The sequence below is a fragment of the Calidris pugnax genome, unplaced genomic scaffold (genome assembly GCF_001431845.1).
Source record: "Calidris pugnax isolate Ruff unplaced genomic scaffold, ASM143184v1 scaffold186, whole genome shotgun sequence".
In the NCBI taxonomy this organism is placed as follows: domain Eukaryota; kingdom Metazoa; phylum Chordata; class Aves; order Charadriiformes; family Scolopacidae; genus Calidris; species Calidris pugnax.
Window position 1 is genome coordinate 1,500,322 of NW_015090994.1, and position 15,148 is coordinate 1,515,469.

Below are 15,148 nucleotides of genomic sequence, written 5' to 3' on the forward strand. Positions count from 1 at the left end.
TTTTGTGATAGAATTTCATATGCCTGTATTTAGAAACCTTTGCAATAAGAATGTTGTACATAACTGTACCTTGTGCTCTATGAACAGGATAGCAAAGTGGCTTAGAGAGTAAGTCAAAGCACTGGAGTGAAAGCAGGATTTTGGATACGATTTTCCATTACCTTTGCATATACTAGATTATACAGTTATGTCTTCAAGTGTGGGAGAGTCCTGGGATAGTTTGAAGAGCATAATGGAACATAATTTATGAAAAGGCCACTGGAGAAAGGAACCTGTAGTTTTGGAGATGTTGATTATGGGACAAAGATGATTTGTCTTCCCTGGAAATGTACCTTTAGTTACGATATTAGCAGAGTGTGAAATTTGGCTTACATCTACATAAAGTAAATCAATTTCAGGAGGATGTGCTATGAAATGTTATAAAAAACAATAGCATTTCACAATGAATTCTGGAGTTTTAAGGTGTTGGGGATTCTTTTTCCCTCTTAACTGAAACCTGAGTTTGTTCATCCCTCAATCTTCTCATAGAGAACTTCTTCACAAGAAGACTGGTAACAGCTGCTAGAGGTGTTTGACTGCATACTCTCTTCCTAAATCATAGAATCATAGAATCATTGAGGTTGGAAGAGACCCTTGGGATCATCGAGTCCAACCATCAACCCTACTCTACAAAGTCCTCCCCTACACCATGTCCCTCAATGTGTTTATCACGACGCAAGGTGGAACAGCGTACGTGGCCCTCCCCGTCCTGCTAGTGGTGATTCAGTTGTTCATCTGCAAAGCCTAACATAGCCTGCTATCTCTGCCAGGCTTTGCTGTTTGGGGGACAAAGAGATCTCCCCAAGTAGTTTTACTTAATCTAGGCATCATCTCATGTTACCAGTGTTTAATTTAGAACACCATCACAACATTACTACATGGAAAAAAAAAAATACTATGTTTTTTCAAATCTGCTGCGGTTTGAGATTTTTCTCAGCTGCTTATGAAGCTGCCAACTAAAGTACTATTCAACATGAATACATTAGAGAAGAGTAAATAGGCACTTTCTGTAGAATGCAGCAATTTGCATGTGTTTATCACGATGCAAGGTGGAACAGCGTACGTGGCCCTCCCCGTCCTGCTAGTGGTGATTCAGTTGTTCATCTGCAAAGCCTAACATAGCCTGCTATCTCTGCCAGGCTTTGCTGTTTGGGGGACAAAGAGATCTCCCCAAGTAGTTTTACTTAATCTAGGCATCATCTCATGTTACCAGTGTTTAATTTAGAACAGCATCACAACATTACTACATGGAAAAAAAAAACACTGTGTTTTTTCAAATCTGCTGCGGTTTGAGATTTTTCTCAGCTGCTTATGAAGCTGCCAACTAAAGTGCTATTTAACATGAATACATTAGAGAAAAGTAAATTGGCACTTTCTGTAGAATGCAGCAATTTGCATTCCCTTGTTCTTCTCTGTTTCTGACAGCAATCTGTATTACGTTCTTCAGTTTCAATATTTTTTCCCCCCAAGAGATCTCATCTTGCATTTCCTGGCACTTCAACCAGAAACTTGTCCATTAAGAGATTTTTTTTTTTTTTTTAATACTGATTTAATTTTTGCTGACACAATTGCTCTTGTAATCAGACTCATAATTATACTCTCTCATCTGTTTTTAAACTATGGCTTTTGATTCCTTAGCTTGAACAACTGAGAATTTAGTTAGTTCAGTCCTCACGTATAACCTCCAACCACAGCACTGCAGCAATATTTACTTTTCTTTATGACATAATATCTTCTTTGGCTTCTTGACCATTCCCACCTTCAGGCCCTGTAATGTTTCTTTTTCATCATCATTAAGTAATTGAAAGAAAACAGCACTGATTTGCGTAAAGCTTGTACCTTGTGGCAATTTTGTAAATAAAATTCCTTAAGACAACAATTAATGCAATCAAATAAAAAAGTGTTGGTGTTTAGTGAATGACAGGTTTTGCTGCTCTGAAGGTGCTGTGTCTCTGAACAAACTAGCCTGGGGGATTAGAAAATACAACCTCAGAGTCTGAAAAAAATTGTCTTGTGCCTGAAGTTAGCTGGAGAACAACTATAAGCAAATGCAAAGGTGAAAAATCTATTGACCTTTATAATATACAAAGGCATACAATATAAGGCTCCGTGAGCTGTGTTGGTGAGGTTGAAAGAACATTCTGAGAATGAGCACTGCTTACTTAAGAATATTCGTATCACGAGTTGGCTGCTGTTGTCAGTGGCAAGATACTGGACTAGGTCATCACTTGATCTAATTCATTTGATGGCAACTGTTCTCACATTCATGTTAATTTTTGGCTGAGAGAGTTGTACAGATTAATTTTATGCTGCTTGTTTTAGAGAGGGACTTGGGGAGAGAGGAGAAATGTGTTTCTATGATATTTTAAAGAGAAAGTTGTGATAAAAATCTTTCTGAAAAATTTAGTATCTCCTTTTCTTTAGCTCAGTGCTGAAAAAAATAAACAACTTGTGGTCATATGAAATAGTTTCTCTTTGTTTGCTGAAAACAAAAAGAGCTGAGATTTATTCCTATATCTCTAGTGTAATTGGTGGAAAAAATCCACTTGGTTAAAAAAATTAAGCCAATAGAGGGGGAAATCCGTTCATGTCTAGCAAGTGGTTTTAGTTACTGCATTAAGAATATATCAGCATATGGCAAAGGGCTTCAGCATAAGATTTGTACCCATCCTTCTATTGCAGAAAGATAAAATTTAAGGTTGCTCTGTCTGTTTGTTCCAACAGGATGTATTAACAGTGTGTCAACACAACATTAAAGGCATTTACTATGTACAATTGTAAAATAATGCCAATAGGTAAATGTGAAAAGGATGTTTTGAGAGCAATTCCTAGATTTTGCTTTTTGTAAAATAAACACAGCTTTTTTCAAATGGTTTTAGGTTTTGGATGATGGTAAAAGAAGTACAGAATGCCAGAACACCGAAGCAACTGTACCAGCTCAGAGCAGTAATCCACCTAGGACTATTTCTTTTCTTTGATGGTGATTAGAACCACATGCTCAAAAGGAAAATGCTTATAATGGGCAATTAAAGGATCTGCACATAGCAGGCTTTTTCCCTCTGCTCTCCCTCCCCCAGTTGCCATAAATTACTGGTTGGCCTTTACTCTGACGTGTGAGTCTGACAAAACCTAGAAGGAACAGGAAATGACCTAAGTGTGGTTTTAGCTCGTTTTTTTTTTTTTTTTCATTACCTACATAAGAAGAAGAAAAAACCCTACTTTCTCTTTATAGACAAAACACCTTTTAGAACCTTTTTGGAACATTTGAAGATTTTAAAAAATGTTAACGTGAAGATGGGAGCAAACATAACAAGCAGAAAGAAAACTGAAAACTTTCTAGAGCAGGCAAAGCAGAAACTGACCTGCTGATACCCCTGGTTACAAAAGCAGAAGTATCATGTTTTTTAAAAAACAAACAAATGAAACAAACACATAAAAAAGAAGCAAAACCCCAACCAAACAAGCAAATATTTTTCTGCTTGCAGGGAGTAATATAATCTTTAAGAATAAGCCTGCTGAAGGCTTATTTGAAACTTCAGCATAGCAGAGTGGAGCGTTTTTGCTCTGTTTTTGTAACTGTGCTAAGAACAAAGCTACTGAAAACAGTAACTAGGAATGTGCAGACTCCAAAGTGACTTACTAAAGTTTAGTTAGGTGCAGCTCTTGTCAAAGATTTGCATTTGCAGGGAAGATCAGAATACTGCGGAGCCTAGTGAAGACGTTATTGTGGCCAGACACCTGTATTTTCCAGTGTTGTTTTTATGTGTTTGGCCAAGTATGTTGCAGGTCCTATTCAACGCATACAATAATATTTACTACAGCAATTAAGTACAAGCAAGTATCTTTGAATTGGAGGGGGATTTTAGACTTCTTAAAAAAGTGAAGATAATGCCTTTTCTGAAAGAGTTTAGGAGAGTCAATGTCAGAGTTTAGGGTAGGGGATATGGCTGTTTCCTTCAATATGTGTATCCAAACCTCAGAACCATGAAAGCGCACTCAGTTTCTGTTTAAAGATTGTGGCTTGCAGACTTCACAACCTGTTAGCCATTTTACGACCTTGGATAAATAAATTGTACAGAGTTAGAAAGTGATAAAATTAGGATTCCAAAAATATCCTAGTTTTTTGCTGTCCCATTTATTTTCACGGGAAGGTTTAGCGGGTGGAGAAATAGCATCATGACTCTGAATGCTTTAAGTATCATATTGAATGCTTTTCCAAGTGCTGTATTTCGTTTTGATTACAATAATCTGCTCAAGTGGCTGTTGTTTTGGCCTGCAAGATTTCACAACAGAATGTTGTCTGTGTTATCTAAATAGTGCTACCTCTGCTTTGACAGAGTCATTCTTCAGTTGCATCACCTTTAGTCTCATACTGAATACAACTTTAACTACTTAATAACATACTGGTTTTCAAAATCTACCTTTTCTACACAGGGAGGGAAACATTCTAATAAATAAAGAAATAAAACAAGATTTCTAGGTTGTATACTGCTGTGTTTGTTTTTATATCATTAAATTACATGAGTTTAAAACTTAATTGATTGTAAGCTGTTACAAGAGACTAATTTAGAAATAAAAGCAATGAAGAAATTACATGAGTTTAAAACTTGATTGTAAGCTGTTATAAGAGACTAATTTAGAAATAAAAGCAATGAATCTAGTATCAGTCTTGTTTGAAAAGCAGTCATGAAAAGAAATGGATATGTCATGTAAGCTTTAACCTTTTTTATGTTTTGCAATAAATTAGTTTCTCATCTGGTTGTAGAATTTTGCTTTTGAATGAGGTGATTTTTTACAGAGTTGATTTCTGAATCAAGTTGCTATGGTGTTGGCTTCATTGTTTAGTTAATTCTATGCTTGGTTGCTATGGAAATACTTATCTACGGAGCTAATGCCTAATGGTGTCAAACAGATGCTACTAGCAACTAGAAATCTTTTATATTTGATCAATAAAAGACTTGGTCAGAAGTAGAAACTCATTTTTATATTTGTTTTTTCTCCATTAAAATTTTGGAACATGTAATATGAATGGATGGTGTCAAACGGGACAAGTTTTCTTTTTTTCACAAGCATTAAAGCACACCCTGAATCTCCCGAATAGTATCGTAATTGAAACTAAAACTTCCCACTTACCTAGTTAAGAAAAATCAAACAGCAATTTTACAAATCTTAACATTGTGTGTGGCCTTGGATGGTTTGCACAGTTCAGCTTAGGGTATGGAGTGTATTTATTAGTTATATTCTAGTTTTAAAATTGATTTTTAGATTTCTAAGCTTCGAAACATTTTTTTTTTTGTAGCTGTGTATTTTAAATCCCTGGATTTCTAAGCTTTGAAACATTTTTTTTGTAGCTGTGTATTTTAAATCCCTGCATAAATATTAATATTGTCCTTAGTACAACTCTGCACAAACACAAGTAATTCTTGAGTGGAGGAGATTATATGATTTTGTATTTTATAACTGCATAAATATGAATATTGTCCTTAGTACAACTCTGCACAAACACAAGTAATTCTTGAGTGGCTGAGATGATATGATTTTGTATTTTACAAGTTATTCTGAAAATATAATTACACAGTTATCTAGCCAAATATAGCTTGTGTTAAGCATTTAAGTGTTTTTAAGAAATTGTTTAAACATGATTAGTGCACTTTTACAGTAATTTTAGTGGTTTATAATTTGAGAAAAACAAAACCCATAGGTTTCTATTGTGCTTAAACATTTAGGAGTTTAAAATGCTCCTCAAGCATGACTTTAATCAAGTGGAGCTGTGACACTCATGCAAAGAAGATCCGAAGAACTCCACCCTCCACGGCATCAACGTGCTTCTGAAAGACATATCTGGTACAGGCTCTGGAAACTATGGCTGTGGCATGATAGGAAAGATAATTTTCTATAAAGAAAAATCATTAAAAACAAACAAAAACCCTGAAGCTTTGTCAGTTTTCACTGACGGTTTTCTCCCATTTCTCATCTGTTTTTAGTTTATTTAGATTGTAAGCTTTTCAGAGGAGCACTTTTTTTCCTTTTTCTTTGTAAAAATTAATGTTGCTTGTTTCTGTTGCTGTTTGAACTGTAAGCTGTATTAGGGAAGGCCTTTATTCCTTTATTACTGTTACCTGATGTACTTTTTAAACAAATGTTTCTGATGTTGCTAATACGTGCTTTGCAAAAGTGCCATCCTTAAGTTTTGGTCATTCTTGGGTTGATATTCAATAATCAGGGCCTTCGTCTCTTTTTTTTTTTTTTTTTTTTTATTTTTCCCTGGTGAATAGATGGCTTAGAAATAGTGTCAGATAAGTTGATTCTAAAATTCTTGTGTTCAAATTGCATGGCAATTCCCCTGGAAAAGATGGAAATACAGTTTTCATTGTTTGAGAAAATATAAACAAAGGGTAATGCCTCATGCCTCTTGTCAGTTTTCCTGCATGTTTCCAGTAAGTGATATGTATTTAAAATCTCTGTAGATTTGGCTAGACAACCATAGAACTGAATATAGTGTTCATTCTTTGGGATAGCAACTCCGCGGAGAATTTGTTGAACTTTAACAACTTTTTAGCCTTTAAAAAAAAAGTATTTCCAGTGATGTCAATCCCTCTGTTGATACTCTTAGCCTGTTTATAGTGGTGTGTTGCAGTTTGCCCTAAACCCATCACTGGTTGATGGTGGCAAAATTGGAAAAGGTCACTTATAGGGATTTTTAAGTTGGCTTGTCTTCTTTTCACTGTGTTGAAATTTATTTCATAGGCTAAATCGATTCAATTATTATAGTTAAATATAATACAAACCTTGACTGTTAAAAAACAAGGCTTAGTAGTGTGTTATGTAGGGGGTTTTGTTTTGTTTTTCGTTAACTGTCCATCAAAATCCTGATCAGCTTGACAGGCAATTATACAGAAATATAAAACCAGGATAGTGCGATCGTTGCACTTTGGATGGACTGGGGGACCACGGGGTTAGGGCCAGGCTGATATAAGAATTTCTCCAACCTGACTTGTAATTTGGTATACCTGTTTATCAGGGGATGCTATACATTTCTCACATTTCAGAAGTTCACCTGCGGTATCAGAGCCCACTGCAGTTTTACTTTCAAAGGAACTCCAGTTGTATGATTGCTGTGATGTTGGCACTGACAATGGATGCTCAAAACCCAAAATGTGTGACTTGCTAAGCAGAGGTTTGATGTAGCTTGGAACTTTTATGACTAAAGTCCCTCCTAAATCAGGTGTTTCTCGTTGGAGGAGGTGAGGAAGAACGTTATGTGCAATGGATTACAAAATCTTAGTATTACAGAGAACAGATCTTTCTGCAACAAGTCTTATGGTTGCAAAATCAAAAATTGCTGTGCTAAGACCTATTTTAAGATCTGTTGGTCTGTTCACATTAAGTCAAAATAAACTGTATCCTTTTTACTGCTGTTGTAAGATTAATGTGACTCTGGGAATACTTTGTTTCTATTGTTGATGATCCACGGTAATTAATTAAAGCTTTGACTGCCAAACTCTCAACAAAAATGCTGCTTTCTTAGTATTACTTATTTAACTTGCAAAGCATGAAGTTTGGCTAATTAAACTAAGTCTGGTAGGTAGAGAGAAACAAAGTACAGTTTCCTTACAGTTAGTTTCTGAATAGAATGGTAAAGAGTAAGTTCTTCTTTAAACAGAAACGGTTTTGTAAAGAAGCAGAATTTGTCAGCTGTTAACCTTTAAAACTGTCACCCCCCCCTTGTCCTTCAAACCTTTTCAATTCTGCAGAAGTTGTGTTAAGGAATATGCTGCTGGTTTCTGTTCCTTTCTCCCGAAATTGTTTTTGTTGGGGAGGCTTTCTGGATTTGAGTGCCATCTTGTGGTGCGTTGTAAGCATCTAAGAAAAGGGAATAAGGCCCCGTCATTATTAACCTGTAAAGAAAAAAGATTTGATTAGTATAGAGATGTTCCAAGTTGTATTTACATACATACTGTACAATGAAAAACATTCATTGTATAGTGATCTGCATTTTTTCCATTGTGCTTAGTAGAAGACAGTGCTACTTTGTACCTAAAATATTCATCAGCTCATTTTAATTACTTCAATGTGTGGCCCGTGGAACGAAACCTGAAAAATTCACAAAATAGACTGTGGTAGCCTGCTAGCTGTGTTAATATGCTGTCTTCTCTCAGGAGGTATGACTTCTAATTAATGGTGATGTATAATGAATTGAAAAAAAAAATCCATTGCCAATGTACAGGTAATTTTAGGTTCTGTTTATTTCAACAGGTTTAGTTTCTTTGCTGTAAAATCGGTATCAATGTAGAAGCTTAAATCTTCTGGTTTAAGTAACAATAGAAAGTTTGCTGTCATGAATCCAAGCTGTGAAATTTTTCATTTAAGTACAATTGTGTATAAAATGGTGCCCTGTTCGGTATCAATGTAGAAGCTTAAATCTTCTGGTTTAAGTAACAATAGAAAGTTTGCTGTCATGAATCCAAGCTGTGAAATTTTTCATTTAAGTACAATTGTGTATAAAATGGTGCCCTGTTTGATGTAAAACATCAAACCATTATTTCCACTGGTGGTATCGATGTAGAAACTTAAATCTTCTGGTTTAAATAACAATAGAAAGTTTTCTATCATGAATCCAAGCTGTGAAATTTTTCATTTAAGTACAATTGTGTATAAAATGGTGCCCTGCCATGTAAAACATCAAACCATTATTTCCACTGGAAATAGATTTTGCATGAGCTGTGCATATTATTTTAGCTTGTGTGCACTGGGTGAGTATGGGACACAAGATATAGCACTAACACTTTCCATTGAATATTTTCTGCCTCTGCAACTTTGAGCTGATTTCTTTACTACAACAGGACTAAAGCCAAAAGGAAGGTTTTGAACTTTTTTAGTCATATAGATTGACCCCCCAAATTATAACAGTATAGCTTATGTGAGTGTGTGTGTGTGTACATACAGGTACACAAAAGCTCTCAATGGCTTAAAAGAGGTTGCATTAGTAGAAGTAGTTGCAGTTAAAGGTTTGGTACAGAAATGTTCCAGAATTAGCAAGAGCATAGGTATTTTATTAAGATCTTATGTATGACAAATAAATAAATTTAGCTAACATACCACACATTTAAAAGAAAATTAAAATATTAGATGAGATGGGGGGAGGGAAACCTCTGTTTCCTTTGTGCTTGCTAACGGAGGTTGCAAGATTGCAAGCAAACTGATGCAACTGCGTGGACCATTAGTATCAAAGGTTGCTAATACAGCTAACTGAACTCATGTGGACAGCTGATCTTTGCTGCTGGGTGAGTGAAAAGTCAATGAAGCAGATTAATGCAGTGTCTGTGTCTGAGCTTAGGAGGACAGGATGAAACCAAAAGATTTAGCTTTTGATCAATTTTACTTTTAGCTTTTTACTGTATGTATCAAAAGATTTTGATACATACAGTAAAAAAAACCCTGAGAAAAAAGAAAAAGCAAAACCACCCGACCTGCCCAGATGGACAACTCATTCTAGTTCTTATGGAAGAAAATCCCCTTCATCTCTACCATGTTAAAAACAAATGCATCACACAAAATGTAACTGGTTATGGCCGGATAATGTTGGTCATTTTCTTAATGCTAAGAGTTATATCCGCTGCTTTGGGTTTGTTGGTTTGTTCTGTTTTGTTTCTTTTTCTAAAAAAAAAAAAATAAATGAGGAGATGGTACCTAGATTAATCACTTCAATATCCCAAAAAACTCAAATTCTTAAATTCTTGATTTAGATCTGCTTGCTTTATGCAGTATGACTTTCTGATATAGCCCAACTTACTTCCAGTTTGAGCACATGCTTAATGACAGACCACTTTTCATAGAAAGTGGATGCCATAGCTACTAACTTTAAACATGGTTTAAAGGTATGTCTGTGAAGATTATCAGAAGCAAAAAAGAGCCTTTAAGTGCTGTCTTTGCTGACACATCAGCCTGTATTTCTTTATCGACACTTTCTGCACCTTCTGCTGGACAAGCACCAGCCTGGAACATAATGTTTTTGCCATGAAAGAGCTGTTAGTATTAGAGGAACAAAACCAAACATAGTTCTTACCTATAAAAATAAGCAGAAAAACTTACAGGACTGCAAAATATGAACTACAAAGTAGTATTTGGATATTGGCACTTCATTTGTGCTCTGTAGCTACAGAAAAGAGGAAAAAAATAGGTTATCTTTATATTTGTCTAATTTGTGCGTGCATGTTCTGCAAATGAATTAATTTATCAGAGAATAATTAGAACCTGTCAAGAAACCCCAAAGACTGAATACTTTGGAAACAAAATAGACATCTGAATTTCATTTCTTGTATGTTGTTTTTATTTTTTGTCAGTACAGAAGAAAAATTGAGTGAGTGCTGTTGACGTACTTGAAGCTGATAGTATCTTCAGATTGTGTTGCTGATGTTCTTTTGTGGGTTTAGTGGGTTTTGTGAAGTTATTCAGAACACGTAGATTTGTAAACATATTCAAGGAAAACCTAAAAAAAAACTCCTGCAAGAAAATGCTTTTAAAATTACCAATTTTTAACCTGATATATTTGGGAGCTTTTTGCCTTTTTAAAAAAATAAATGATGTTAACGTAGTGCTTTCTGCACTGTATTTACAAAATTGCTACTGTTTGAACAGTTCTGGAAAGAAAAAATTGTAAAATATATTGGAAGTTTCAGGATAGATTTTCTTTTATAAGTTGAGGTGAATAGAGCAGGAAAGCACTTTCATCATCTAATTTAGAGTACATGTTAAATGATTTATAAACAATTCAGAAATATTGAAATGAGGCCATATAATTATTCTGTCATCAAAATACTTCTGTTGGCATGCAGTTTCTTCAGACTCTTCTTCATGACTTTTACTGGGGTAGCGTTAACTGAGAAAATGACCTAAGTTACTTACACATGAATAGAGAAGCACTTTATATTACTTCACGTAATCAAGATTTATTCCATTGGTTTTTTTCAGCATTAGCACTTATTCTTCTTCTTTTTTTTTTTTTTTCTTTACAGATGATACTTTGGGATTGGGATTTGAAGCAATGGTACAAGCCCTATTATCAGGTCAGTGTATTATGAATCTAATTATTCTTTTGTGAAATGTGATTGAGTAGAGAGTTCACTGTAAATTGTCAGATTTCCGTGTTCCTGTTGATGATTTCTTTACCTAAGTTGTCCTGGTACATTCTAGCTCTATGTAGTAGAGGCTTGATATTTAGCAGTTGACAGGGAGCTACTTTGTGGTGTATATGAGAACAGTCTCACACCTAAGATGAGAGTGTGGGTTTTTTTTAAATAACTATTTGCATAACGTTAGGAAATGATTCTCCAGCAATGTCACCAAACTCAGGTCTATCATGTTCTCACCTTTTGTCTTAATTGCTTGTTTCTTCCCCTCTCTCTTGGTATCAGCAGTGGCATCTAAACAGCTATTGCTGTTCCTGTTCAGATAATTGTGCCAAATGAAAGCCAATCACTTATTTGACAGAATTGTTAGGATTTGTTTCAGTAGAATCAGAGTTAATGAAAGTAATGAGGCTATGGAAATTGCAGCTCTCTCGGGGTTTGTACCAGTTTGGCCACTAATATTTCTGTTGATATTACTGGAAGAGACAGAACACTAAGTTTAATTCTGAGACAAAGTAATGAAAAACTGAGATAAAAAAAAGTGGCACTAGATCTTTATGTCAAATAGAGAAAAAAAAACAACCCTGAAAGCTAATGTTGAATTCTGAAATATTTTTTTTAGTGTGTGAAAAAAACCTGCAAAATGTGTTGTCTGAATATGTTTGTCTGCATATATTTTCTTTAAAAGAAAAATACATTACATTGATTTTGTTTTAAATTTATTTTTAAAATTTGCAATACATAAGATGCTTAAAACTTATAATGCTGTGAAATGTTTTGATATGTTAATAGCGTGCAATATTTCCATCTGTTCTAGAATGCTGGCAGTGGAAACGGAGTTGATCTTTCCGTGCTAAACGAGGCTCGGGGCATGATAACAGACCTCCTGGCTGACCCGTCCCTTCCACCACAAGTGATCGCTTCCCTCCGAAGCATTAATAGTCTGATTGGTGCTTTCTCAGGCACATGCAGGCCAAAGGCTAGTCCATTCACACCGTTTTCTGGTTTCTTCCCCTGTCCTGAAATAGAGGATCCTGCTGAAAAAGGAGATCGAAAGCTGCTCAAGGTCAAATAGCTAATTTTCATTTATGTGTGTGTTGCAATTTCAAAACAAAACAAACTGTCAAGGAAAATTAATCTTGGAATGATGAATTCCGTATTCATTTCCATATCTATGGATAGTAGCTTCTTTACTTGAGCTCCTGTGAACTATGTTTAAGGTCAAAAGAGAGCAGCTGTGAAAACACATCGAGTGAAATGTAGATAAGTATCAAAATGCAAATTCAAGTGGTTGATAGATAGACAGGTAAAAGCACTGGTCTGCACTCTGAACGTGAATCCTCAAAATAAACACAGAATTAGGAAAACTAAAAGCAAATATAAAATGAAGATATTATATTCTCATGATATGGCACAACCAGGGCTGTTCCTTTTTCTCCCACATTCTTGGTACGACAATTGCGGTCAGTGTGGCTTTTTCATTGATGTTTTTACCCAAATAAATTTAATCTTGTGAACACCAAACTAGCCATCAGACAGAAGCAAATAAACTATGTAAATGGAAACGTATCTCCTCGTTCTGTGCAGTCCATCATGTTCAGGGACCAGTGTGTAAATCTACTCTCACTTCTCCATTATCTAGGGTAAATAAGTGAACGCCTGAATGTAGTTACTATATGACATGTTAAGGAATGTGTTGGAAAAACATTCAAATATAGAAATTCATCTACAATTCACCAGAGCTGGTAATTCTAAGGTAGCCTTGTATGGACAGCTTAAGTCTGTTTATTGTGGAGGCTGGTCTGGGACATCCTTCCACTGTAGTTGTTTCCATTTCCACGCAGTGGACAGCTTGGTCCAAATTGATCAACTTGTTGGCTTAGTATTTTGTAGCCAGATAAATTGTCTAGAGCCAGCTTCAGCCTGTGAAATGTCTGTTGGGAACTTTTGTCAAGACAAATGCTTTTGGGGAAAAGCTTAGTGTCTACAGATTACTCTGTGGAAGATCCTGCAGGATTATTGCAGTATGAAATTCCTTGGAATGTCACATGGATCTCTGCAGAAATCAATTAGGTAGGGATTATAATCATTCAGCATATGTTTTTCTTTGTGGATTTTTTTGAAAACTGCTAAGGCTTGTTATGCCAATGTGAAAAATATAATTTATGGGAATACAAAAATGTTACTTCAGATTTTTAAAATTTTTATATAGCTAGTCAGAATTGTTTCAAATGAAAAATGTTCATTGCTGAAGACTGGTTGAAAAGATTATGTGAAATTGAAAGGTTATGTTTTTTCACAGCTATTCTCTTTTCCTCTTTCCTAAAAGTAAATCTTCCTCTAAGTCTGGGATTTTTTCTGTATATTACTTTACCTGGTGGATAAAATAGTGCTTGTCACTATTATTCAATGAATGTTTGACTTTGGTATATAGTTAGAAGTAAGCCCAAAGATCTACCCCTAGTATATTACTGCAAGAAAGAAAAAGATTTCTCTTTCTTTCAGAAGCCAGGTAAGTCAGCACAAACTCCAGATTATGACACACCAAAGGAAGTAATAAGAAACTACTTCTTCAAAATGGGGCCTTTCAGACTATATTGAAAAGTTCTCATTCTCCATTTCACTACGTTCTAATATAAACGGTCTTCTCCATATTTCAAATAAGTTGTTTTTTTGCTGAGGATTACATGTTTTTTTTCTTCCCTGACTGCCTTCCAAAGTGCATCCAATTATAAGTTTTTCACTTCTGCTACGGAACTACCTGTTCTCTGTGGTAGAAAAAAACCAAGCCCAAACACAAAAACAAATCACAAAGAAAACCAAGGAAAAGAAAGAAACTGAAACTGAGCTTCAGACGTCGGGCTAGCAATAACTGGTTATCTAATACTAACTCTTCATTCTGAGTTTCTTGGTAGTCGACAACTTGGAAAGTGTAAACTGCCCAGTTGGTCCTATTCACTGTGATTTGTGGTTCCTTAGTTCTTTGCTACCCTTGTTTTGTTTGTTCTCTGCTTCCTTATGTAGTAGGGGAAAGTTCTGGAGATTTGTCATATCCTTAGTGTTCTCTTAGAGTAGCCAGGAAGAAGAAAAGTGAACAGAGTAGCAAAGTGAACAGAGTGAAGGTACATCCCATGCCAAGGACTCAAAGCAGCCTGATTTTTCAGGGTCAGAGACTGGACTCCTTGGTTTCAACACTGTTTCATTTTTTGGAAATATGTAATAGCTTTGTGAGTGAAGTATGGTCTTTGACCACTTGATGAAGCTTAAAATTATGAAGTCATCATTTTGCCAGACTTTTGAAGTGGTAGTATCCAAGGGTTGCTTGTCCTCACACATGACCCTGCAGACCTTACTCAATACTGCAAATATTGCTTTGGTTTTTTTGTTTTAAACATTTTTTCCTGGCATCCTTTTTTACTTTGCAAGGTCTGATTACACACATCTGTATTATGCAGAAGAATCTTGCCCCCACTATTGAATGGCCAAATCTAGGGATGAGTAAATAAGTGGATTATGGACTGAATGCAGTGAGAGAGGTTTTTTGTTTTTTTTTTTTAATTAATTTGTTTAAAATACAATATCTAGGTTATCTGTGCAATGGATGCAGATATGCCAGAGCTGGCTTTGCAGTTTCAGTTCAGTGATCCAATCCTTTCTGTTAGCTAGGTTCTACTAGTTGCTATTTAAACTTGGATATACTTTTCTGGGGGCATTTCAGTAAAGCAGAGCTACTGTGTTCTGAGTTATTTCTACACAGGACTGCTTGAGTGCCCTTGCACTGCTCTGCAGAGGCTTTGTGTTCAAGTACAATGGTGATTCCCAGTTTTTGGGCTGCAGTGTGCCCAGACTAACAGCTTCCAGGCTGGGAGTGGTGGGATGCCTGGGAAGCTTCCTGGGTGCTGTGGGGGTGGAAAGCAAGCAGAGAAGGGAGCCTTGATGGACCAGAACTGACCCTGTGCATTGTGTATCACCCTTTCCAC

The 15,148-nt window shown here is 35.7% G+C and overlaps 1 protein-coding gene across 1 annotated transcript in view; it reads left to right on the plus strand.

Moving 5' to 3' along the window:
* PDE3B (phosphodiesterase 3B) overlaps positions 1–15,148 on the plus strand; it is a 128,217-nt gene that overhangs the window by 72,041 nt on the left and 41,028 nt on the right. Inside the window, exons 2-3 of the mRNA XM_014954836.1 lie at positions 11,055–11,105; positions 11,986–12,234. Coding sequence (XP_014810322.1) covers positions 11,055–11,105; positions 11,986–12,234 — 300 coding nt within the window. The remainder of the gene's footprint in view (positions 1–11,054; positions 11,106–11,985; positions 12,235–15,148) is intronic.